General features: G+C 37.3%; 1 protein-coding gene across 4 annotated transcripts in view; it reads right to left on the minus strand.

Moving 5' to 3' along the window:
• LOC100648747 (neurogenic protein mastermind) overlaps positions 1-26682 on the minus strand; it is a 248205-nt gene that overhangs the window by 215758 nt on the left and 5765 nt on the right. For 3 of the 4 annotated variants that reach the window (XM_012309470.3, XM_012309469.3, XM_020863479.2), the window contains exon 1: positions 22572-22808. The exons of the other annotated variant lie outside the window; for it this stretch is intronic. In XM_012309470.3, the coding sequence (XP_012164860.3) occupies positions 22572-22793 (222 nt within the window). In that variant the 5' untranslated portion in view covers positions 22794-22808. Of the gene's footprint in view, positions 1-22571; positions 22809-26682 lie in introns of those variants that run through there. 4 annotated transcript variants of the gene reach the window in all.

Consider the following 26682-nt stretch of genomic DNA (forward strand, 5'->3'; position numbering starts at 1 on the left):
CACAGATAAGAATTAATATCTTTGTATTTCAAACGTCTGGATTCACTTATACAGTAAAATGAATATTATTCGAGAAATTTGACGAATCGGAGGATATAAGTCATCAAATAAATACTTCGATATAGAAAGAGCAGAAGTGGTAAAAAAAAAGAAAGAAAAATTGATGTATGTTAAACGGTGACATGAGAAAGCAAGGCACACGAGTTGATCCTCGTGATAACACCTGGGGACAAGAGACCGGGTCACTCACGATCTCCGGGTGAAATTGATGCTTCCTGTCCTCTCCTCGTGGACAACCGACACTTTCACCGTAGACTGTGAAAATAGTCCACTAATGGTTACAATGAACGCGGAAGGATCGCTTTTAGCGGTTCTGTGAATGGGGACGTGAATACACACTAGGCGACGCTCAAGCGATCAGACAAAAGTGAAAAAGCGTCAAATATCTGGCACGATCTTTACGCAAATATCTAAATTTGATATTGATTTATCAAGTTCGAACGGTAGAAATACGAGATAGTAATTCGAATAAATAGTAGTAATAGAAATTAGTAGTTTAAATAAATAATACATAGTAAGTAACTTCTGCTACATCTTCAACTCGATTAAAGACGATGGAAACAAAATTCGCGGAGTCACCGACAGGTTTCCACCTAATCCATCGGTGCTGCATATTAATACGAGAGAACTGGCGTTACGCAATTCGTAGGTTACTCGGCTACTTTCTACCCGATCAACAGCTCTCCCTCTCTTTCGAGTCTCGATCGGTGGTTCGTACCAACACAAGGTTACAAGAAGTCTGCTCGTCGATCGCATCGTTTCGTGAACGACGATGCTCTCACCGACGACGATGGCAATTGCTGCACCTGTGATTCGATAACTGCCGACCAATGCTATTGTCTACCTCCGTCAAGAGGATGAAGGTCTACACGAGGCTAATTCACGCCTATAAACCTGGTCCCCGATCGATCTTTCAATAAAGACGCGGTTATTTTCATCGTTCGCTTAGCGAGGGCTGTAAGTATTTTCCTGGGGAAGGGAGAAATACAAGGTGAAGAGCAACCCTCGTATGCGTGGCGAAGGAAGCACAAGAACTTACTACGAGTGCTGTATTTCTTGGAAGTTTCTAAAATATGAATTAAACGATTAACAGAATGATCTTATTTACTTATCGGTGTATTTGAAATATATATCATCGTTTTAGTATTAAACGATCTATCAGTAACTCTTCGATCAGTTTCTGTTTCCGAATACGAAAACAAAATTCCTCCTAGAAAGTCATTTCACGATCAATAACTAAACACATTACTCGCAACAGACGAAATTCTTTTCTACTTCTAAAAATTTCGATCGTATTTAACGTTTCAAATTCTGCGCTAATTTCTGAGCTCGTTCCCCGCATTCTACAAATTCAACTCTAGAAGCAAATTATCTCCGCAAACTCGGCCAAGCGATAATACTTGCCGACCGTGTATCGACAACGCGTTATTCCGATCGACGCGACGTTTCATCAGCGCGCCGTACGATCATCCGGCCGATAAGTGCTGCCGTGGATAAATTAAAAAACTTTTGCGGAAGTTCGAAAAACGTAAAACTCCGTGGACCACTCGGCAGCACCGATTGGAAAAAAGGTTCCATTGCCGTGTGGCAGGAAGTGTAGGTGCAGGTAGTTTATAGGTTTAGATGCAAGCAGCACGACCAGAGAGACGGAGAGCGAAAAAGAGCAAGAAAAAGGAGAGGCAAGAGAAGGAGAGAGAGAAGAGGGGCCCACCGGCGCGACGCGGCGTGCCGCTGCTCGAGTCTACACTGTCGTCCTGCAATAACCGTTCGCTCTTTGTCCGCTCAGCTGCCTGCTGCTCGACAGTGGTTCTCCATCACAGATTTGTTGTCGATTACTTTACTCTAAACTCGTGTTCCGGCGCAGGAGGCCTTTCCAATGCAACCTACATCGACGTTATCGATAAAGGAGTGGATCGATCTTTAAGAAGAAATGGCTCGCATTGATAGAAATTTTGCAACGATCGTTGTCGCAAACTTGAATAATTCATGTTTTACGATATTTTCAGTAACTTTGCTCAAAATCCTTGTGATGAATAAATAATTATCAAATTAAATATTAAATGTATTTTTGTAACCAGTTTGATTTTCAATACTTAACTATGAGTTAGTTATTCGCTGTGGTAGAAGCATGTCTGACGGGAAATGTTCAAAGTTTCATACGAGATATAAAGGGATAAAAGAATGAAATATCGATTTGATGAGTGGTCTTTGCATAGAGAAATAGAATTATATTTGCAGTTGACGAAATTACTACTTTTTACATCACGCGTAAGAGTAGAATTTGGAAGGCGAAGTAAAAGAATAACTCGTAGAAGAGACGTATAACGAAGATAGAATTTTTCAGCCAGCCTCTATTTTCGGATACGATCGAATACCACTCTCAAAGTGGAAACTTCTCAGCAAGAGAAACATCAAAGTTACAAAATTTCAAAATTTGTCGCCATAAATTCTCTAATCGATCAGATTGAAACGAACAATTTCCCCGTACTATTATCTAAACCAATATGTTAATGATAAAGAAAATAAACAGAAAGTGCAAACAAGTACTAACTACTAATAATGAGAGAAGTGCAAAAAGAACATGAAAGCAAACCCGTTTTGGATATTTTCACTGCAATCTTCTCGGAAATCATGGGACAAGGAGAGACTCGCCCACGAAAAGTAACACAAAACGAGAGAAAAAAGGGAAAGAAGGCGCGACATGACGCGAGGAATAACGTAGAGATGGTGACAGAGACTACGACGAGCACAGGAATGGACAGAGAGACACTCCTCGTAGGTGTGAGGTGGTCAGTATCGAGCGACCTGCTCCGATGCAACATCCCTTGGCTCTTTTCCCAGCTCCTCAACCCTCTTCCACCTTCTCATCAACGTTATAATCCCACCGAGCGCCTTATAATTACTCTTAACCGTCAATCGCCGTTATTAACGGTATTGCGAAACATAATTACAAGAATGACTGATTATACGCAAATATAATTAACACAAAGAGAAAAAAAGCTGCGAAAAGGACGATTGTTTGCCTAATTATCCACAGTTGGACGTTATAATCCAATCGTCGTGTATATGGCAGTCAAAGTTGGGCATCATAGTCTAAAGTTTAACCTTCCTAGTGATGAGAACGGTAGATCGGAAAATCGATTCGAGGAATTGAGATCAGTATGCTTTGCTCAAATTACGTAGCACTGCAAGGATAATCTTTGCATTCAATTCCACATATCAAACCTGGTGTAGAATATCAATTTCCGAGGCAAGTGAAGATTTATTTTGCGACTCGCTTTAGATTTACGCCTGACCTATGTTGATTAATATATACAATTACAATGTGGAAAGTAGAGCTTATTAACATAACATCGAGATAAGCCTAAGATTAAAACGAATGAAATTGATATCGATCACGATCGGTCGTAATATATATCAACGAGTGTGATTATTGTAACACAGGTTCAATCGTGTATAGAATGTATTTTAAATATCATCCCTGTTTTCATAAAATATACTTGAGTACTAATTAAATCCAATCATCAACTAAGTCTTCTATCGTCCAACGATATTTTCACTATGGAAAGGCAGAACTTTAAAATCAATTATCGAATGTTTCAATCGTAAACTAATGTATTGGCAAGTACTTTTTGTATCCACCATAAATCAATAAACGATGCACTATTATATTCAATGTTAATATTAAATTTCGAGAACATAATACCACGACATGTTAGCCAGACAAATGATAAAGACCGTAACGCAGCACGAAGCGATAAATCGTGACTACTTTCAGCACACGTCGATTCCTTATTACGTCCGACAAATCGCACAGGCGCTAATTATTCCCGAGTGACGTGCGCGTACTGAAAATAGCAGCTGCCAAAACGCAGAGCTCGCTCTTCGGTTGGGATTCACAACGCTATACAGGACGATGTTATCCCCGTGTGCGTTCCGTTTCCATAAACAAGGCGGGACACGTCCCAGCTAATTATCCCCAGCCATTGATAATTATTCCGGCTAAGGTGAGTGGAGACATTGTACCGCCTTCGGCCAATAAATAATCCGGTTGCTGCTAATTAGCACATAAATCAACCGTAGGTAGCGGAACTGACAGAAATTCAAGCTCGCGATTATCATGATATAATTTGCACGATAATTCGTACTTGTAGGATGAATACCAAAGGGAAACTTGAACGCACTCAAACAAGTATAGAACAAACGCAGGTTACCAACGAGCTAATCGTAGCGTGACAGAATCTTCCTGTTGTATCCTCGATTTAATTCAATATCTCGTGTCCATCCTGTCGATCCAGACGATGTTAGCACGTTCCTTCTTCTATTTGCCCCGTTAATAATCGGTATGAAATAACGATCCAATCAGAAGAATCTTTCTATGCCTGGAAGTTACGATGACACGTGTCTCTCCAACTCTCGCGGACACGCGTTCAAAACCAGTTTCCAATGTGTGATCCAATTATAGACAAATGTAAATTGATTATTTACTAGCTGTTTATGGATCTACCAAGGAACAATGGTTTATTACGTTGACACAGTTGGTCGCGCTCGATGGAGAAGATTCACTGTCTATCAGCAAGAGGTCGGTATAAAGACTTGCGACGAATGACCGACTAAATCCGGCACTAATTTCTCTCTCTCTCTCTCTCTGTACGAAGGCACACCTATAAACCGTCTCTATACAGAATTCATACCTCCATAAACATAGATGTTTGGAGGGACCGTGACGGACTCTATTCTTTTGTATTTGAAGAGAAAAATTTTGTACACAAACAGAAAACACAGAGAGAACCTTGTAGCGTTCGTAACGGTTATGCCTATAACGGACATACGCAAAGAAAATGAAATTTTCTTCAATTGCCTTTTTGTCCGCGTTTTATAACCATCTTAGAAAGAATAATCAGTGGAAACTTAGAGAAGTAACTGTAGTTCTGTTCCTCGTTCAATACGTAGACCGAAAATTCTTGTTAAGAGAGACCATAAACAAGGTATGGAAGACGTTCACGGGAAACAAGAGGGGGTAGAAATAGGAAAACTGACGGCCAGCAAACAAGCAAAACGCTCGACTGAGCGAAATTTGAAAGCATTGTTAACACGTGTCGCGGCTACTACTGCTGACCTAGAAAATTTGTTAGAAACGATACTTCCGCTGTACGATGATATTCTCCAAGGTTTAATAATATAAAAGTAACAGGAAGAAAATAAAGGTATGAAGAATTCAACGGAACGCTGGTTTCTCTATCTTTCTAAACTTAGGGGACTTTATTGAACGCATCGAAAGTAGTGAAATCCTGCTTCTTCCGTAATTAAACTTCTACGAGTTCCTGTTTTTTTCTAATTAACTTATTAAGATCGAGCTATAAAAAGATGCGTGAAAATTGCGTAAAAATAACGTTATTGCGAAATGTAAACAAAGAAATTTACGTATTACCCGACGAAGCTACAAAAATTTCAGGGAAAACAAATAGTGATCAAGAAATTATGTTTTTTTGGCAATGTTACAAAACACAATGGAATAATGTTAACTGACTGAGAAAAGTTACAAATGAGATATTACGTAAATCCTTAATGAAACTAGTTTCTATCTTTTTCGATTTAAATGAAGGATACAAACGATTAATTGTCAAGTTAAAATTATGAATCAATCAGAACAAATTTAAAAACAATCAGGTATATGGATTGTTTTCTCTCTACGGACTTGTTGGCGTAATCATCCTAACCACCTTCAACCCTATCGTCTCTCCTAGCAAGCCAACCCTCCGGCCGGTTCTAGAGTTACATCACAGTACCTAACTATAGGCATACTGCTACCATTGAATCAATAAATACCTACCTGGCCATGTTGAGGACACTTGGCAGCTGTATTCGGTCCTTCGATGCTCAAAGGTGCACCGCACAACGAGATTTTTGAAAGTTCTACCTATGGAGCAAGACACCTGCCCGACTGTACGCACTTTTGAAATGGCGATCAGTTTACTAATATGACTTTCGGTAACAAAAATTATTTTGTTAAGTCATATGAAAAAATTTAAAAAAATACCTACAAGTTTTTATAATTTAAACATTTTTATTTGTATGTGTTATATGAAATAATTATCTTTTAAAATTGTATTAAAGGATTTAGGAATGTTTAATGATTAGAAATAGTATTTTAACGAGAGATTACGCAACATGCATCAAATTTGTCTTCGATCGATATTCTTGCCATTTCTACTAAATGGGATTGTTTCATTCCATCAATATATTTTACCGTTTTATTCCTCTGTATGTTCCTCCAATTCTACATTCCTAATAAAATTTTATGAACTTTCCTTTTTTATTATCTTCTAATTTAATAAATGACTGTTTTATCTACTAAAAGAATGAATTTAACGTCATAGCATGATCTGTATGATATAAGCACACGTTATTTTAATTACATGCCACCAAATTATATTTTAATACTATAAATTATCTTTTGATTATTATAGAGCACGAAAAAAGAGCAATGTAACGTACACTATATATAGTATCCTTCCCCGGTTTCTTCTTCTATTCTTAAACGTGTAAAGCGAGAAAAATCCAACTCAAAACATCGTACAACATCGGGTTCATTGACACCATTAAACGCTAATATTTATGTTAAGCGAAGAATTTGAGGATCGCTGTTCGTTATCCAGTTCTCCTGCACCGAAACATCGTCACCACTCTCTCCGGACATCCCCTCGTTTACTACCTTTTCCATAGACAGGATGCTATCGCTAGGGGTCGAAGCGACGTGCTCGCTACCATGTGGACCATACGTATCGCGGTGCAACCCTTCCCGGGTATAAAACATTGCCACAGACACCATATGGTTATGAACGTAGCTTTCTACGGTGGCTTAACCTCGTTTCACCGGTGTAACATCGCCGGTGAACTTAATTCTACCACACAACTCGATATTTCGCGAATCAATGGAAGCGCGCTTACTATTTGATTATAAATGTTTTCATGCTCTATAAGAGCATCTTTGCCTTATGAAAACAAAAAGTTATGCTTATTTATAGCTCTTTGCTCTATTACAAGATTCGGCAATTAATTTCATTTCAACAGGAAAAATACTAATTGCTAGATTTTATGCATTTGTGCGATATTAAAGAAGCGAAAATGCATACGACATGCGATAATATATAAAATATTTAAAACAGAGTACTCATTATAACTTCTAATAGGTAAAGCTTTATCTTATGCAAATTAAATCTCTACTTCAAGTCTATTTTTTTAGTTATATTCCTTATATTATTTATATTATTCTTATAAATAAAAATGACATAGTGCGCAATAGCTACCTATATAGAATAGAGTACCACTACTATAAAGAAACTAAAGTTGCCTCATAAAATACAGATATAGATACAAGGATATAGCATACGGCGTTATAGAGGTTAGATTAATTCCAACCTAGACGCTTATATTCTCAATTCTGTCTTTCGTCTCTTACGCCAGGGAAAGGAATGAACAGTGAATTAAAATCGAGTAGCGAATCGCTACTAAAATACTAGCGCTTTTTTTCCGGCAAAGAAATGCAATCGCAAACGCTATTCCGAGTTCCGCAATCTTTTTTTTCAACGCGTTTCTCACAGCAACGCAATGCAACAACAAACGCAGAAAGAGAAAGAAAGAGACGGTTACGCAACTGGTTACTGGATCATGTAAATCGTACGTACAATAAAGAAACATTGTGAAATCATTCATTACGCTTTTCAGTGGCGGACCTCGACCGAGCAAATCTCTTCCATTGTCGCAATACACCGTGCTGGCCACTTTTTACCTGCCCCTACAGTCTTAAAAATCCTTTACATCGAGATACATAGATTTATTATCGATAACTTTTCCTCCGTTCTTTACTCCAATTCAATTTCTAACTTCTATACGAGATATTTGTGAATTCTGTTTAGAATTGAATAAATAGTTCGGCAATAGAATTCCATTTACCGAAATGAAATTTGATTTAGCATCTGAGTAAATAAATTCCTGCCCATTGAATCTGAATAATCTAGATCGTCTTGCGCAATTGAACTAATATTACTAAAAGCATTTTACAAGCTACAAGTTACAAATTATCAGTGTTATTAGATAACCTTATATAATATTTTATAAAGTTTAGTTATAAGACAAATAAAGTTATACAAGAACATTTTATAAGTTACAAGTGATTTGTTCATCCTATTTGACATTTCTCACTATTTAAACAAAAAATCATCGTCAGCGAAAGAAAAATCAATGGACTGCTACTATATGAATTGTTTATTCCCTGACATCGATAAAACTCCACTTTGCCATTCATAACTCCACTCCCCCTCAGCAACGACAACATAAGACACTTACAAACACAAGACATATAAGTCTTGCTTATTAAAAACTTTATATTCCCTAAAAGCTCATAACCTATTCACTTGGTAATGTGCTTCGATCCAAACGTTCCTTACGCGATAGAGCGACTCAAAAGCTGAATTAAAATCGGCAATTGAAAGCAGAGGCCCGGTCGCAACGAAATCCTTCCTTTCTAGAGCCAAAGGAAGGAAACCGGCCTGTAACGTGGCTCTCGCGCGGTTCCGTGCTCCGTAGTGATTTGAAGACGCACGGAAGATGGTTGAGCACCGCTGGGGAACGCTCAGCTGGAGCTCCGACACGAAGTACAGAAGGTGAGGAGAAGAGAGGCGAAGAGGTGGCAACAGCGCGGCGCTCGACGGACGGGTGGCACTGGTTCGTACATAGGCGCAAGCGCACGTCTTCCGACAGAAAAAGGGAGGAAGAACAAGACGTTCGTTCGGCAGAGAACGCAGGAGAAAGACGGACGAAAGCGCACGGCTCGACGATATCGCGACGAACGTGCGTAGCTTGCATGCGTTCGGGCTGTGTGCATCGCGTGAAATGCACCGCGCTCTCGGCGTGGTACCACGCGTGCAACTAGAATCTAGACGAATGTAACCACGTGATCACCGATCTTCCCCCATCTCTACGTAGCTGGCTGTGTATTACGCGCATGCAACCGACTCTGTACCAATTGGTAAGCCGTCCAACGACACCTACGACTGGCATCTGGATACCGAGATCGTGCCGCTTTTAAGGTCGCTACACATGGCTCAGTTTGTCAGTTTTATCGTCGGACAGATCGTTCAAACTGTTTGCGGTTGTGAGCAGTAAGAATAAAATAGTCGATGATTTAAGTATAGAGATTTATTGTCAGATTTATCGTCGAATCTACAGATGAGTTTAGAGATACGTTGTACTGTGTGTGAGACTCTTTATGATCTTTATGATCCACCCCAGCCTCTCGCGGCGCATGCAGAAGCGTGCGTCCACTGGCATTGAATCGACGCCTCTATCGGACCGATTCGAAAGCTACGACGAAGAATGGCGCTGATTAATCGGCATGGGATAAGGAGACTTGTTGTAGCCGAAATTATTTTGGGTTAGGTTAGGGTCAAGTTAAGTCATTTGCTAAGGTGTGCTTTTGAGACTGAAAGTATTCCTGATGCATAGATTAAGGGAATTTTCATTAATACGAGGATAGTGTGCGCATAAACGTCGAAATATTTTGTACAATGAATTAAGATGTAATGTATGTAAATGAATATACAAATTACAATGTGCTGTGGAGGATGGAAAATGGCGTCAGCTTTAGATACTATCAAGTGATGTTTTCGGTAGTCGGTGGTTAAAGAGATGTTTGATGTATATTTTAATAATTCAAAACAAAACTATTTGAGTATTTGAATTTGTATCTTAAGTTGAAATTTATATGAAAAAAAAAGAAAGTACTCGCACGCACGTGGAATTACGTGTATGCAAAGACTTTGAGGCTGTGGTACATGCAACCAAATTGTATCGAATGGAGAAAGTTTCTCGAGCGTGTCATACTGAAACTAGTGGGAGTCTAAAGACGTCGCGCGCGTATCTGTGTATAAACGGCACGCGTTGGGCAATATCCGTTTCGTCGTTCGTCCATTGTAAAGGGAAAGGTAATCGTGACTAAAGATTTTACTCAACGTATTCCTGATAACGTACACGATCATTGTTTGAAATTTTACTTGTCAATGCTGCCGCTGTGGCAGCATTACTACTTTTCAGCTGATATTCCTTTAGAATACATTAAAATTATTTTATAATATCTAAAACAATTCCTATAACGTATTACATATTACTTACAATAAACTCCAAATATTTAAAGATGTAAAACTTCTTATACAATAAAATATGTACTCTTTACATTTGGACTCAGCAATAATTCAAGCCATAATCTCCTTTAAGTAAAACTCCTTTTCATGTAATACTTTAAATAAGCTACGTAGAATGTTGTTTATCATCTTACACATTTTAGATTCCGTTATGTTCTTACTCTATCCACCAATTTTAATCCAAAGCTTTTTTTAAAACCCTGCTGTGACATTCCAATATTTTTTGTCTTAATCTCGCTTTTATTTCAACCAAGAAAAAGATTCTTAATACCTTAAAAATACCTTTAACATAAGCTTAAGACAATTATCAATAACGATATTCCTAAATCGTCATGTAAATAACAATTCTTTCATGTTTTCTTTAAAAGTTAAGAAATTTTATAACGATAGAAGAATATGACGCGGTCGAAAATAACTTCAAGTGTGCACGAGAGTTGACTTCCACTACGAAAGCATAAGCGGAAATCAATTCAAAGCAAATGAAGTTGGGGATGTTTTCCAGGATAAGGGCGCGAAGAAGTCACACCCAGAAACGGTAATAAAATCTGTTGCTCTCATCAGTTAGCCCTCTCGTTTTCACGCAATTAATCATAACGTTGCACGAGGTTACTCGAGCATGATTAAGATGACAGTAAGATCGATGATTTGTCCGCGTGCGCGTCGATTAACCCGGAACGGAAGTGAACGCGCGCACGGGGTCGTCCAATAGTGAATTATTTGAAGACGCGAGAGTGTCCTCTGTATACCAATAAGCGAAATGGAGGACCTTATTTATTATTCAGCCAGTAGGTTTGTAGCCCGTGGTGTATTCGTCTATCTCTCGACACGCATGCGAAATTATTAACATCGTTGATAAATGTTCGACGCGTGTACGTGAGCCGTGTTGTCGAGCGACGACAACAATTTTCATGTAGACCGCGATGCCCTGACGATCAGAGGCAACGTCTAAATAGGAATAAATAGCCCATTGTCGTAATGAACGTATTCTGCGTTACGTCAATACGCCGGAATATATTATGCTCGATATGTACAAACAAGATGGTGGCTGGTGCATTAAGTCGAGCTAAAGATACTCTTAACACTTTGTTCGTTCGAAACGTACGATCTCCGTCCGTTTCTGATTGAATTTCTGAATAGATAACGAGTTTCTTCGTCTTTAATCATATTACACGTATTTTGAAATATCGTGTAAGATTATTAGAAATCAAACATAAAATTAATCAATTTCGTAAAGCAGAGTTTGTGATTGGATTTTTTACGAGTATGATTCTGGTACCGAAGGATTTCATACAATCATTCATTTTGAATTTATAGAAATTACATATACATATAATTAACGAATAGTCCATCGTACTGTCAATAAAAATTCAAATACTTTTAGAAGACTAACAGGTACAAATATAAATGTTGCGTACAACATTTACTTATGCGTCATGTATTAAAAATCATAGCGCATTGGAACTACGCAATTCACTATGCATATAAGATCAACTTTCGAGCAACAAGCTTCTAAATGAGAAATAAAATTTTGCATTATACGATGGTGTATTAAGGGCGTAATGGACGTACAACGACACGCGGTAAGGCTTGCAGTTTATAAATGACGGACGAGGGAAGAATGTATTCGGCATTCAGTACGACAATTGCATTATTATTCCGACAGTAGCCCCTACAATGGCGATACTCTTCCTTCCTTTCTTCGATTCTGCCACGGGTTCACCGTTGCCACGCACGACAAAGAACCCATGCGGTGCGATTCGACTTTGAGGGAACGCTTTTTCACGTTCATTAATGCTACTTTTCACCGTAGAATGAAAATCAATGGATAGTGAGCCTAATTTCGATCAACATGCCTGATTAGCTGTTTTATCTTCTACGCTTAATCGTTTTGAACGTTTGAAATATTTTACTGAGAACAGATTTCTGTTGAAAATAAATTATCATTACAAAAGAATATTTTTAATATGTCCTTTTTAAATATATATATATATATATATAATATATAATTTTCAGAATTTTTATACCGCAATAAATTCTGCTTTTCTCGTAGGGATAATAAGAGCTAGATAAACACTTTCACTTTTGAAAACGAAATTTATTAGTCTCGAAAGAAGTACGCAACAAAAAACTAGTATTCAATGTAATCCCGCTATCCAATCTATTTAAACATATCATTTACCAGGTTCTTATGTCCCTTTCAAAAGGAACGTTTCTCATATTCTTTCTTTATTTTATCACACACCTAGAACTTTCTACCACTTAAAAACATTTTATACAGACGGACAAAAACTAGTAATTATAGTCTGCTTTGAAAGTGTATTCCACTTCAACAATAAAATATAAGTACTCGTATTTCACATTTTCCCTAATGAAACCTAGCTGCATCTATAACGCAGTTATTAAGCTTCAAACTTCCGAATGTAAATTGGCGAGATAACTTACGTTTCCCAGTAATTTCAATAAAGCAACAAAGACCAATGGAAAATCCGTTCCCTCGTGCATTGCAGGATTAAAAGTGCAGATCTCCGAAATTACATAACGCTGGAAATTTCAATTTACGGAATTCCAAAGGCGTTCTATTGTTCTGTTGAACCGGGCCTTGCTCTCTCAACTTGCATGCTCGTCTACGAAATCAGCTTGAAGCTTCTTATCGACGGTGTTTCCGGTCGAGCAATCGGCCGATCCATTAACGGAACCGCGGCCGGAGTATTATCATTGTACGATCTCGATGGCGACACGCAACCACGGGGCCAAGAGAAGCCAGTGGAATCCTCCACGAGTCCGTATATAATTCAAACAATAAGCGAGCGAGAAGTAAGTTTTCCGGGGATAGCGTATTCACCGGCGCGCGGCCCATCTAAGTGAAACGTGACCGGCGACTAAAATGCCTCTCATTACATACGGACTCCAAAAGCGAGTCATACGTGTCCATGAGCGGCACTAGGTAGCAAGAAACCACGATGGGATCTGCTTGGATTCGAGAAACAGACGAGAGCGAGCCTCGTCGTCGTTCAAGGAAACCAGAGAGAAGAAAGGAGCTCTGCTCCGCTGATGGTAATCGGTCGACCACTTTCACGGGCACGATATCTTTCCGAGTTGTGTGCTCGACATTAAAAACTCGAGCCTGCTCTCGTTCATGCCGCGTCAACGACACGACTATGGCCCGAAACGCCACCAATTCTTGCGTGGTGACAACGTCGGCATTATTTCAAAATTTTATCGGAGCTACATGAGGAGAGATCGTTTTTGATAATTATAATGTATGGTTATGACAATACTTTTTTCAAGATTTTAGTGAGAAGCGTAGTCGGGGAGTTATGTGCGTAAGTTTATAAAAAGACAAGAATTTGAGGTGAAGAAACTTTGTAAAAAAGTTCGCTGAATTCCTTCATGTTTAGCTGAGTAATAGAATTTTTAATTGAAAAAAAAGAACAACGCAATCATGAGACACGTTGGCATTAAAAATAGAAGACTTCTTTGACCCAGTTTCCTAGTGTTAATTCGATTATGCAGCTATCATTCGTTTGAAAGCAATCGTCATAAATATTAATTACCTATTACTATTCGTGTTCTTCTAGGATCAAAGAATCCAAAACATTATCAATAAAAATACAAATTCTTGCCAATTTGTTAAAAAATCATTCTAATTTGATTGATACTTCCAGTGCTAGTTCCGCTATTAAGCAATCATTTGCATACCGCGAAAACAAGTAGCAGGTTCTCCAAAGCGTTCACGTTGGTCTCGTTCGGCTCTCAATGCAAACGTAAAGACCTCGAGAGGCTAGGGAAAAGAAATCGTAGCGAGCGTCCATAGCATGCGTCATACGTCCGGAATGTAACACCCTGTGTCTCGTCGGAGTGTAACCGCAAAGGGGACAACGTCTGGAGCATTTTCGAGTTGAGACTGGACAGTGCACCGCGATATGCAAGAGAAGAACCATTCGACAGAGTTACACCAGCCTTTCCATAACTTTTCGACGTTTATTGCGCGGCTGAGAAGCTATCGCGACGAAGGACGTTTGTTTTTACTGACAATGAAAACCAATAGATCTAACAGCTAGTAACCTGATATCTTTCAGTGTTTGGGAATAGAAAGAGGGTTTTAGAAGAGGATCTTGAAACTATCTGCTGCCTGTGATCTGTGCCTTTTACGAGTGATCTCTCTGCATGGATTTTCTGAGCAAGCATTGTTTTCTCTTTGATAATATCATTTGGAATTAAAGATTAATAACATTGTTGATAGTAAATGGAGATTTTTATTAGGACGATAAAGAAATTCGTTGATTTATTGCTGATATAGAGGATTCCTAACCATTTGAAGATATAAAATCAAGAAAAGTTTAGAATTACAATCGTAATCTTCATGTATTTAAATAAATTTGATATTGTTTTATGACTTTCTCTCAAAATTCCGAGTCTTCCCTCTCATGCAGTATAGAGTATTGAATTCGACGGTCATCGATGTATATCTTCTAACTAATCTCTCTTTAATTACGTTACCAAAATTACTGAATATAAATCAATCTATACAAGTCCATACAACCGGTCGCTGCAACACTGTCCATGCTTTATCAACCACGAAAATAAAAGCAATTATTTATTGACATTATTCAGATATATCTGGCTAAAATCATAGTTCGTTGCGCATGTAATTTACAATCCATTAAATTTAAAATCCATTAAACTTTCAAACAGAAACTTCAAGTAAATTCTATCTAATCTTTAACACGTAAATGTTGCGTGGAAAGTAAAATGGGATGTCTGTGGGTACCAAAATTGACCCAGCTCTGCACCATCCACGAGTTAACCTCCTAAAACCATCCCAGACTTGCACCTCGCAACCTGCTAATCGTTTTCAGCTTCGAAAATCTGGATCCTAACCGCGTCCTTGGTCTCTTGTCGGAAGACGCGTATACACGCAGCCGCGTTTATTATACGCTGTCGAAGCGGGCTAGCCAGCAGCAACGCGAAGGTCGCTGCTCGAAAACGCACGAAATCGGGCCGGCACTCACCCACATACGCTTGCTATGGGCGCGCGCCAGCACCCACGAGTCACACGCACCGGGCCAGACGCACATTCTACCAACGACCGGCCAAACGACCGTTTATTGGGATCTCGAGAAACGACCACGACTGCCACGGGGAGATGGACGATTCTTGGAACGGTGGCTGCATCTCCAGCCTTTTGTTGCCGCATTTAGCGATATGTGTTCGAATCTCAACTTCGAACTGGACTCCAAATTTTTCGACGCTATTGCGGTTCGAATCGTTTCAATTCGAAGCTTACATAGAACTCTTGAAAGTTTTGATAAGTAGGATCTTTTGTCGTGAGTCTTGAATCTCGCTGTTCTCTTTAATTCTCGTTCACGTTTGTATCCCCTGGGATATTTTCTTCCTTTAGAATATTTTATTTGTAAATATAATTTTACCTTCGTAAAATTTTCGAAATATAATTAAATGTAGATTTAATTAAAGCATCGGTTAGAGCACTAAAGCCAAATTGTACAGAATATTAATCGTGTGTTTATGTAGTAAAATTAAGAAATTAATATAAACTGGGATTGATCAGTTTGGCTTCTGAGAGGTTCATATATGTATACATATATATCTTTCAGATCCCATCACTAGCTACGTTCGAAACGATAAAAAAATGTAAATCAAAAAGCAAGCGTAGGGAGTCCAGAAAAAAAGAGAAAGAAATCGTCTTGACGACTTTTGAGGATCACATAAACGTCCTTCGACAGCCAAGGGCCGAGGACGAGCAGGCTCTCTTCTCTCTCTTCCTCTCTCTCTGGATGCGTATATTCAAAAGTTTTGTCCGACGATACTAAATCTTCTGACTAGACATGCATGGTTTTACACCTACGATGAGTTACCGCGTAGGGTGTTTAATTTTGGTGAGTGAAAGCGTCCTTTGATTACGTATTGATATTTTTGGAAGATGTAATGGATCGTAGGAGGCGCAGATACTTGATGAATGTAGACTGTGGAAGTCTGGTTCGTTGAAAAATCGAGTATAACGATTAGTGACGTCAATGCGAGAATTGTGAAAGGAGCACGAAGATTAATGTAGACGGTTGATGTGAAAAATAAACCGAATTCCAATTTGGAGTAAACAGAATATAATTTGCTCGAATTGAATGAAATATAACGAAATTTAGAAATGAAGATTTGTAGCAAGAATGACACACGCTTCAATTACAACTCTGCAAGTATCATAAATTACCTATTTTCCATGGTTGTATAGCTTCAATGATAACAAATAAAAGATAGAAGAGAATTTTACAGAGCAATAAAGCTATCAATACATGATACTATATAAATCTTGACCATGTTTCTTTCCACTATTCACAATACGAAGAACCGACACACGCTATTCAAACATCTTTCATTCTAATATAAACACAGTAAATCGAGTGATATCATTCCCACATCAACCGCGTCAACAAATAACAATCAGTTTCAAAATCATAATATGCCCTTTCATGGACAGTCAAACAGAACGAAAACACCGATAAGTATCAAAGTAAACCTACACCCTATTCCCTTCCCCCAATTCTTCGCACATTAAAAAACAAACGCAAGCCTCCCACGCTTTCATAACACACGATATATACGTACTTCTTTCTTCTTCCTTTCGTTCAGATTTACCCGCATCAAACATATCAATACGGCAGTATGACAATGATGAGAGGCCTTAGGCAAGATCCGCACAGAAAATACTACAGATGGTAGTGTTACGCATATTTTAGTTAGAAATACGATAGGCCTTTATAATTTAACGAACAATTCATTTAACTAAAGTTTGCTAATTTTTCTCTCTATCTATTATTTTTCGTTCGTGCAATAGTAATTGTAAGTGAATTCACTAAACAAGACTTCATTAATCAATCAAACTTAACAAGTACACTTCTACTACATTGGAATGAAATTTTAGATAATGCCCAATTGAATGAATTTCTGTCTGGAAAATCAATTATTTAACGTGACAATGAAGAAGAACGAGTTAGCTCGTCACTCAGATTTCCAATCTCATAGACACAATTTCTGATACATCCTATAATTTTATTCGATTGTAAATAAATTTTAAACATTTTCTCTGGGATATACATATGTACGTAATTTCTATTGTAAGTCATACATAGTATCATACCTGGTTAACGCAATTCCTATTATAATTTATTAATAAATTATAAATTAACAATAAATTATAAATTAAGAATTAAATCCCTATTATAAACGTTAAGTCACATACGTCTACAGGACTGCTATCTAGTTCCTGTGTGAAACTTGCCTTACGCTTTCAATTATAGTTAAGCTGCACCAAATCAGGACATTGTATCACCGTTATCATTTTCGCATCCACCGCGCGCATCGTTCCGTCGATAAACTTTATCATAAATGCACTCGTGAACTGCTCGTAAACATAATCGAGGTAGAAAAAGCACGCAACGATTTAAGCGAACCGGCAACCCGTACGAAAACGTATAACGTAAAGTCGGGTTCGAAGGCTCCGCTGCTCTCTCTCGAGAAGAAAGAAGGTGAAGAGAGCACTCTCTTGCAACTCTCCTTGGGTGGCCAGGACATAGCAAATTCCAACCCTTCGGAATTCCGAGAACGACCGTTACATATATTGCCACGTCAATACTCGTTTAATGCGTTCTCGCCACTTTTGCTCCCAAAACCCAATGGTCACGCTTTGCTTTTCGAACATCGAACGTTTAAAGATACGATCTAGAGCTACCGATGATGAACGTTGACTAGGGTGAAAATAGATTGGTTTGGTTTCGGACTTCGATAAGGGAAGCCTCGAGTTTGGAAATCGATAAGCGAGGGTCACGTGTATTACGTGGTTTAGCGTGTGATTTATCGCTAAGGGAACGAGTATCTGTTTCTCGAAACGTTTCTAATTTTAGTAACTAATTTTGGTTTAAAATTTGGAAATCTTTTAGATGTATTTAAGTTTGTCGTTTAGTTCAGTTGTTATATCATATTGATATTAACAGAACGGACTTGATCGTCATTTAGTCACGACTAAATCAAGATTGAAGTTAGTCATTGAATATATCTTTTTATAGATAAATGTCAGAAGGTAATTAAACACATGTAAAGCATAGTATTCAATAAAGCCTTCAATAACGCAACCTACGGAGAGGAGAGAGTCGAAGCAAAAGAAGATCTTCCTGAATTTAGTTCTCTCAGGACCGAATTCTCTTGCGGTTAAGAGAAACATTTCCTTAAATCAATTATAAATGTAGCTTTTACAAAGAAGATACAATGCATTAAAATGTAGAGTCAGTTATACCAAAAACAAATATTTTTATCGTTTAATTGGTACTTATTATAATTCCATAGATTGCAATCGAGTGTTAATTTCTTCAAGTTATCAGGAATATTATAGCTTTCAAGGATAATAACTATGGCCACGATTTTACAAATGTCTTTCACGAAACGACTCACGCACAAAGTGTCTGTAACTGACGTAGAGGTTACTACGCGATAAAATTCGCATAGAGCTTCTGAAATAGACATAATTTTCGTTTACATCCAGCGTGACACGATCGTGTCAACAAATACTCGGTGTCCTGAAATTATCTTCAGCCACACCATTATGACAGCATTACAGTACAGGTCGAAACGGCTCTCACAAGCATCACGCCGGCCGATACAGCCTTGAGATTCTGCGAATCGAACACAAGGCAATCTGCATTTCACGAAGATAACACCTTTGAACGGTCGCGTATATTGTTGCGATTGGAACAGCGCTGGAGCGCAGATATTTCGATCGTTTACATCTACGAGTTACTATCTCTTCGTCTTTTTCTATCCACGATATCTCAACCAAATTGAGCAAGATTATGGGAATTTTAGAATTTATAATCCTTTTAAGCAATCGGTTTATAATCTATTTTTTTTAATAGCTAACATTGCCCGGAGAAATGTTTAATAATGTTCGGGTTTTAAACCACGACGATCAAGATACCTACACGCTGTTGCAATTGCGATTTCGTGTTGGTTCTGTTCGTAAACTGTGTATCACGAGTGTAAATCATAAGTACGTTAGAAGGCAAAGAGGCTACAAGATAATTCTGGCGTCGAAAAGAACGTATGTAGCCATGCTATTGCAAATGAAATTGGAATCCTTCAAGAAATTTCCAACCCGACTCGAAAGTCAAGGATTAAAGATTCGAAGGTCAGTCGTTGTGATATTTCGTAAGCTTATTCCAAAATTTCGAGTTACCTTGACATGGAAAGGATTGCTTAAGAACAAATATTAATAATTAATCTGTATGGTGTTCTTTCGTCGAAAGTATCAAATATTTACGTGTGCTATTTCATAAAAATTATATAACCAAATGCCATCAATTTCGACGTATCATCGAGATCTACCAAACCTATGATCGTCATGAATAGGACATTTCTGTAAATTCCTGTTTTTATGAATACGATTAAAAAAATTGGAGATAAATAGAAATTTGTTTTGCGCTTAAAATATAACGACAACTTTACTTTTAATATTCTCTATACCTTTGCGTATGATCTGCATTTTATTCACATTTCTTTACATTTCAAGTTTTCATAAATACGGAAAAAATCCGCAGCCTAGTCACAAACAAAAATCATAAAAGAAGAAATTATTGTAAATACATTTCCAGGCAGATCGACATCAAGTATCGACATCAAGATGAAACACATACTTATGAAAGAAATATACGAAAGGAAACGCGACGTTGGAACTGTCGAATCGGTACGCATGAGAACCACCGTTCCTATCCGGCCAATCGGTGAACCTGGTGCGTGACACGTGATGCAAATCATGCACATAGAAAGACGCGTCAACCTCCGCCTCCCTCCTGTGGTCCAGTATCCTTCTGTACCTTTCCTCTCGGTGTCCTGTCAACTTGTCGTCCAAGGTGAGTAGACCTATTTGGCGGAGGTGCTTCAGTCACGACCAGACCAGACCAGACGACGACTACTACGACGGCGACCAGGTTGCAAGATCGTAGGTGGAGCAGAACCCAGTCTGGTCTCCTTCTCCCCTCTCATCCTTTCGCTTCTACCGTTCCTTCTTCATTGTTACCCGTCACACCGACGCACGGAGAGCACGAGACTCATTTTCAAGTCATTCTTTCTCTCCAGGGAACCGAGTCGATCGTCTCTCATTGGTAGAATTGAACCAGTCCATCAATGAGGCTTTCCAGATAATTTACGATCTCTCAAGATCACGCTTTGATTCGCGCGTACAGGTTAAACGAGAATTAACAAGACAGAGGAGGCAATTAGTCTAAAATGTGATAGTTTGGGAATATTTTTGGGTTGAAAAGTTGGGGAGAGTCCGCGTGAGAATCATTAGGATGATCGACTCTTTCTTAGAACTCGTTTCTTGTCTAGAAATTGGAAGGAAATAAAAAAATTTTATGTGGTTAAGTTGTCTATCTGACATGCGGTCATTCCGTGTTCTTATTATCATAAACACATGATAAGAGTATTTTTAACAAAATAATCTTTCCTCGAATTTTACTGCAAAATTAATGTCCCGTATATCTAGAAGAGCAATTTTACAAAGCTACAACAGTGTTACCAAGAAGATATTAACGTAATCCATGATTTGAAATAGTCTATAAACACAATTTAATTTCTTCCTATTTATTCGGATATTACTCTAACGTAATATGTTGTTATAAAAGTTACTACTGGCTAATTATAAATATTCTAGTATAACGTTGACGAAAATACAATTTATTTTAACAAAACTGACTCTTTTATATTTCGATATATTTCTCCAAGACAACATAATGTACGTCCGATAACATCCAACAATATGAATCATATAAGCCAAAGATACCAAGATCATCTACAAGATCTAGCGACGAGCTTACAAGCTTGATCGAACTCTGATTTTCTAGTTGTAAATTCACTAATGTTACTAGTAAATCATTATACAAGAGACTAGAAAATCCATCTATCCAAAGATTCAGAGAAGAACGACAATGCTCAAGGATCGATGTTCATGGTTTGATTACGTTTGCAATGAAGGGAAAGGAATTGGAGGAACGATGCAGACGCTGACACGATGCTCCTAAATTGTCAGTGGGCGTTTGACTAATAGATTGCAATAAGAGTTGTCGAGCCAGTGTAATGACAACACCGTAACGAATGTTGAGTTCTCGATCGCTTACGAAGAAAGGACAGGCTTGAAACCGCGGTGGCAAAGAATCATTAACTTCTGTCTTTCTTTTAACCAATTGTGTCACATTATTTTTTGTGTACTTTTTTGTTATTCCTTCTTAGAATGATGTATTTGTGTGTTTGCCTTTTAGATAAACAAAATTTAAAGATTGTTTAAAAAGTAAAATCTTTAAAAGATATTCATAAATTTCTAAAAACTTTTCATCGCATAAGTCAAACACAGCTTCATTTATCCATTTGTAAGAATTTTCTACTAAGTTGCTGTTACTCCTTTTCTTCTCCGTTCCATTTCATTTAGTTGATGAATTTAATGTCACTTATTAAATTGTTTTATTATATAATTTTACAAATCATCCGTTAAATCATATTTGTATTAAAATTATACTTCGCTATATTATATTATTATTATCATTCTTATTATATCTGTTCGCTCACACCAAGAACTATGAACATAATAGGTACAGAACGATTGATAGTAAATATACTTCGACATTGTACGCGTATAAAGACAGGACGATAACAATTTACAGCGAAAGTCGTTCCGATCGCTATTTGAAATAGTCGCTGGAAAACGAAATTCATTCCAGCATTCCAACTTATTAAAAACAATTTTGAAAATAAAGCAATAGATGAACGATCATGAAGTTTCTTCTAATAAAATATTTTAATCACGCTCAATCGAGTTATTATTATTACCAAATTCCCAAATTTTATTATACTGCACTATTACCAAAATTCTTCTTCGTATTGTGCACACTGTCATTTGCGATAAAGTATTATAGGCAAAATTCTGGGAAATATTAAAGTAACAGGACTCTTTATCCGGCCCTACAAGAAAAGAGTTAAGAAAGAGAAACAAGAATCCACAAAAACAGAACAACATCGTTAGACGGATGAAGGAAATCGTAATTTCACAAAAAGGAGCTCGAATCCGACGACCGCGTGCGCAAAATGTGCGTGAATCGAGTACCACTGTGTCTGATCCCGTCAGTCTCGGCCGTTCAGCACGTGAGTCACTGGCGAGGTAGAGTCGGATAACAACGAACTCGAACAAATAACCTCGAATCCTTTTCGCATTACCGACTCGCCGAGGACGCGTAATACCGGCTAACTACTTACATATGAATACGAAGTGAGTAGTTGAGTACTGCCGTCATCGATCCTATAAAACTTATTTCTCAGGATACGCACTCTGGCACGTGTCATTTCTGTAGTTAGATGAGCTTGAATAAAGATGAACGCGGACAAATGATGGCAAAGTGATGTTAACGGCGCGGTGTAAACACGGGAAAGACTACCGTTGCTGGCGAGGTTACATGGAGTGAAGCGAATTAATTCCATAGTTTTTCATTTGTTTCTTTTGCTTCTAGGTGTTTCGTTGTATATTAGTTGTTGATGATTTGTTATGTTTGGTAGAAAGATAAGTTCCTGGTAAAGAAGACTATTTTGAAGGTACGTTGGATGATATTTGAAAGACAGTGAATATTTGACAGAAGTAAAAAATAAACTTCTTAACATATTCATAATTTAAAATTTGCCAGAGTTAAGGATTTCGCGACTCTTATTAACATTTTTACATCGACAAGAATCTAGATATTTATGAGCGGTAACGTAAATCGATATTTTATTATCCGATAATTATACAAAACGTCAACGTTAATTAATAATCCACTAAACAAATAAATCATTTAGTTTCTAATAAAAACAAGTACAATCGCGTATAATTATTTCAGAGAACTTTTTTCCCTCGTGCTCATTATCCCAATTAATAAACGCATTTATCAAAATCTTCTTAAACCTTCCTTATATTATTCTTATTGTTCATACTGAATATAATGTTATAAAATCATTAGACATAATTCGGTAATTAGAATGTAGAATGTAACTTACAATGCGTTAACTTCATTACCAATAATCAATTCCCTATTACATCTCAATTTAAATGCGTTAACCTATCCAAACGTAACGTTTGTCTTAATGTAACTTCTCTTCTTTCAATGAGACGCGTTACTTCAATTGGACTCGTAATTCGTCACTTTCACGCAAGTGTATTGCAACGTCCAAATTCGTCAAGCAAATCGGAAACACGTGGCACCGTGGGTAAAAGAAGAACGAAGGAAAGGGAACGCTGAAAAGGACGACGAAGACTCGCGAAGAATCTGGTTCACCGCAGTCAACTTCCAACGGAAATCGCGATTCCCACAGCTTTCCCCGCGTTGCGGTCTGCGAGTATGGGCCGCTCATGCTACTTCATTGTTAGCCAGTGTAATACAGCCGCGACGCCATTATTATGAATGAGCGAAACAACCGCGTCGCTATATAATCTGGCAAGATACGTACGCGACTGTAAAGGCGTGTGGGTCAATTTATACAATGCCGATTCTAAATCAAGGTACGCTTAATGGATTTAGAGTTAAGTAAAGCAAGAACAAATAAATTAAGGAGTTTCAATAAGGAGTTAACAATAAGTTAAGGAGATTGAAAAAGGACCTATAGGTTTGTAGTAAATATATGTATATAAATGCATATTGATTAATAAAATATAGTAGTAGTAATACAAACTATCGAAGTGTGTTTTGTACTTGCCTTTATTAGGTAAATCGTGATAACAATTACCCACGCTATATCTTCAAACTACTACTTTCCATTCTATTCACTTCATATTTTCTATCGCCACTAAAGAGATAATATGTTTGCCATGCCGCAGTACACGAAACTGTTCTTAAACTTTCTACTTCCCTCATTATCGTTACATAATAGAATTATGTAAAGAATTCAAGAATCATCAACGATGACCAAGAATCAGTCTGATACTCGATAATAATAATTTTTTAATTAATAAGAAAATTGAATTACAAAAAGGATGTATCTAGAAAATTATTATTATTGTTTTACAATTATATTAATTCACAGTAGGACGTGTAAGTAGACTTTTATCCTAACCGTCTCCATCTAACAAGGTCAAACCAGGCTCCATTCCAAGAATAACAAAATTATGAGTATCATGCTACCTCTGTATATCGAAAATCGACAGAAAAAAAGTCGCATATTGAACCTTCTGAACGTTATTAACAGCTCGATAGAAGATAAGGTAGAGAGGAGTTGGTGAAAGTAACATATGTGTATTAATAAAATCAAAAGTTGCGTGAAGACACGGATCTGCGCAATAATGTAACGCAGATAAAAGGAATGATTAATTTCAGTTGAAAATTGTGCGACCTGATAACAATGAAGAGAGACCCACCGTAATCTACGTCGCGCGTCGTGACGAATTATCAACATCCGATGGCGGACGTATATCGTTAGAGTACTCAAAAATGTGAAAACATCGCATTGGTGCAACCTGTGCAAACAATAATAACAGATCTGGTGGAATAAGAATTTCAATTTCAATGTATAATTTAGATGTTTTAGTAACCTACAAATCCTACGCGAATTTCATGCATTTCTGTCCCATTAAACCCGGAAGCGAAATGAAAAGAGGAGACAAAGCTCAATTAATAATATAACAAATAGCGTGCTGGGTTGATGTCTTATAATCTTCACAGATAGATTTGTTGTATATTTAAAAAAAAAGCAATTTGTAATATAAGCACCTGTTATTAATAAAGATACTTAATTTACCTCTATTTTTCATCTTATTCTATCAGGGGATTTCTTTTTATATAAATATCTTATTTCAAACTTTCCTATTATATATTTTAAAAACGATAGACAAAATATATTTATCTTAATCTTAAATGCGTAACCTTAGGTGTTTCACTTAACTGTAAATTTTCCAATATAGTATTTTATCCAGATTTAAAAAGTCGCACACGTCGCCGAGTTGGTAAACCTCTTTTATTTATCCTGCTATAAATAATAGTTTGCTTTCACGTTTTACGGGACGAGGTTCGTTTAATTAACGAACAACGCGTACACACACACACACTGAATGTTTTGAACTTTCACAAGTCGATATACAGTTTCTCTCTTACCTTTCTGCATACCCCTCTCTCTTTTAATTTAGTCTATCATCCAGCTAATCGACCAATTAAACACGAAGCTAATAAAAGTTTCGTGCGACGACTATTTTAACCGTCAGCTTTTCCCTCGATACAATCGGTTCGGGCGTGAGGACGCTTGTCACGTAATACGTGCATAGTGCATACACAAGCGATAACCGACCGATCTATTCTGGAAACATGCATTTGCATCCGTGTTTTTGCACGCTGTGCAAATTTTTCTCGTTCTAACCCTACATTGGAATCGTTGATCCATTATTGGTGATCGCTAGATTGCGGATGTTTATGGATAGGTATAATTAACGATAGAATCATTGACAACTATAGGACTTGAAATAAATGAATCAACATGAACGATACATGAAAGGAATGCAAGGAAAATAAAGCTTTTACTTATACGTATTACAAAGAATGCTTAAAATATTCAAAAATGTGAATTTGTAAAATTTCTATGGAAAATTACGAATTGGTTATTCTAACTATTTTGGTATATAGCTTTAGTGGTAAAGAAATAGTTTTCAACCGGAAAATTAAAATGAAATATCGTAAAATTAAAAGCAACTTATTCTCAACTATTATGGATTTATAAACTAACTTTATCAATTAAGAGTTAAACGCCTTCTTTTATCCTAACGCGAATAACCTTGACTGAAAACGATTGTCAGAAACTAGTTTTAAAACGACGAAGAAATTTGATAAACAAAGATCAGTTCTTTTCACGTGGATAAGAAATAACATTGCGTCAATGCGCATTTGTATAAACGGTTGATACACTTATCGTCGCTTATCGTCTCTGTAAATAGCGTGCCGATGTATTTTTGGTTTCGCTTTAATTTAGATGCGATCAAACGTTTTGTATTTCGACGGTTCAGTTTAAATAATATTCTCTTATTCCGAGTTAATTAATTTCTTACACCGATAACTGGATTGCGTGTAAAAAATCCTTTAGATAATAACGCGAATTAGAAAATCTTGAACTGATTTTATTAGACAGATCGTATAAACACTCGAGCAATACTAATACTTGAGAATCGATAGAGTATACTTTATCAAATGGACTCGAGTATACGATTACTCGATTATTACTTTTATTAGCTTGGTAACCTGAGACGAATTCGAAGAAATTACTTTGTGGATTGATATTGAATACATTCGTGATTTTTATGTTACAGTAAAATCAATTAATGGAGTTTATTATTGAAACAGAATCCTATAGATTTATATTG

The sequence above is a fragment of the Bombus terrestris genome, chromosome 6, assembly GCF_910591885.1.
Source record: "Bombus terrestris chromosome 6, iyBomTerr1.2, whole genome shotgun sequence".
Lineage (NCBI taxonomy): Eukaryota > Metazoa > Arthropoda > Insecta > Hymenoptera > Apidae > Bombus > Bombus terrestris.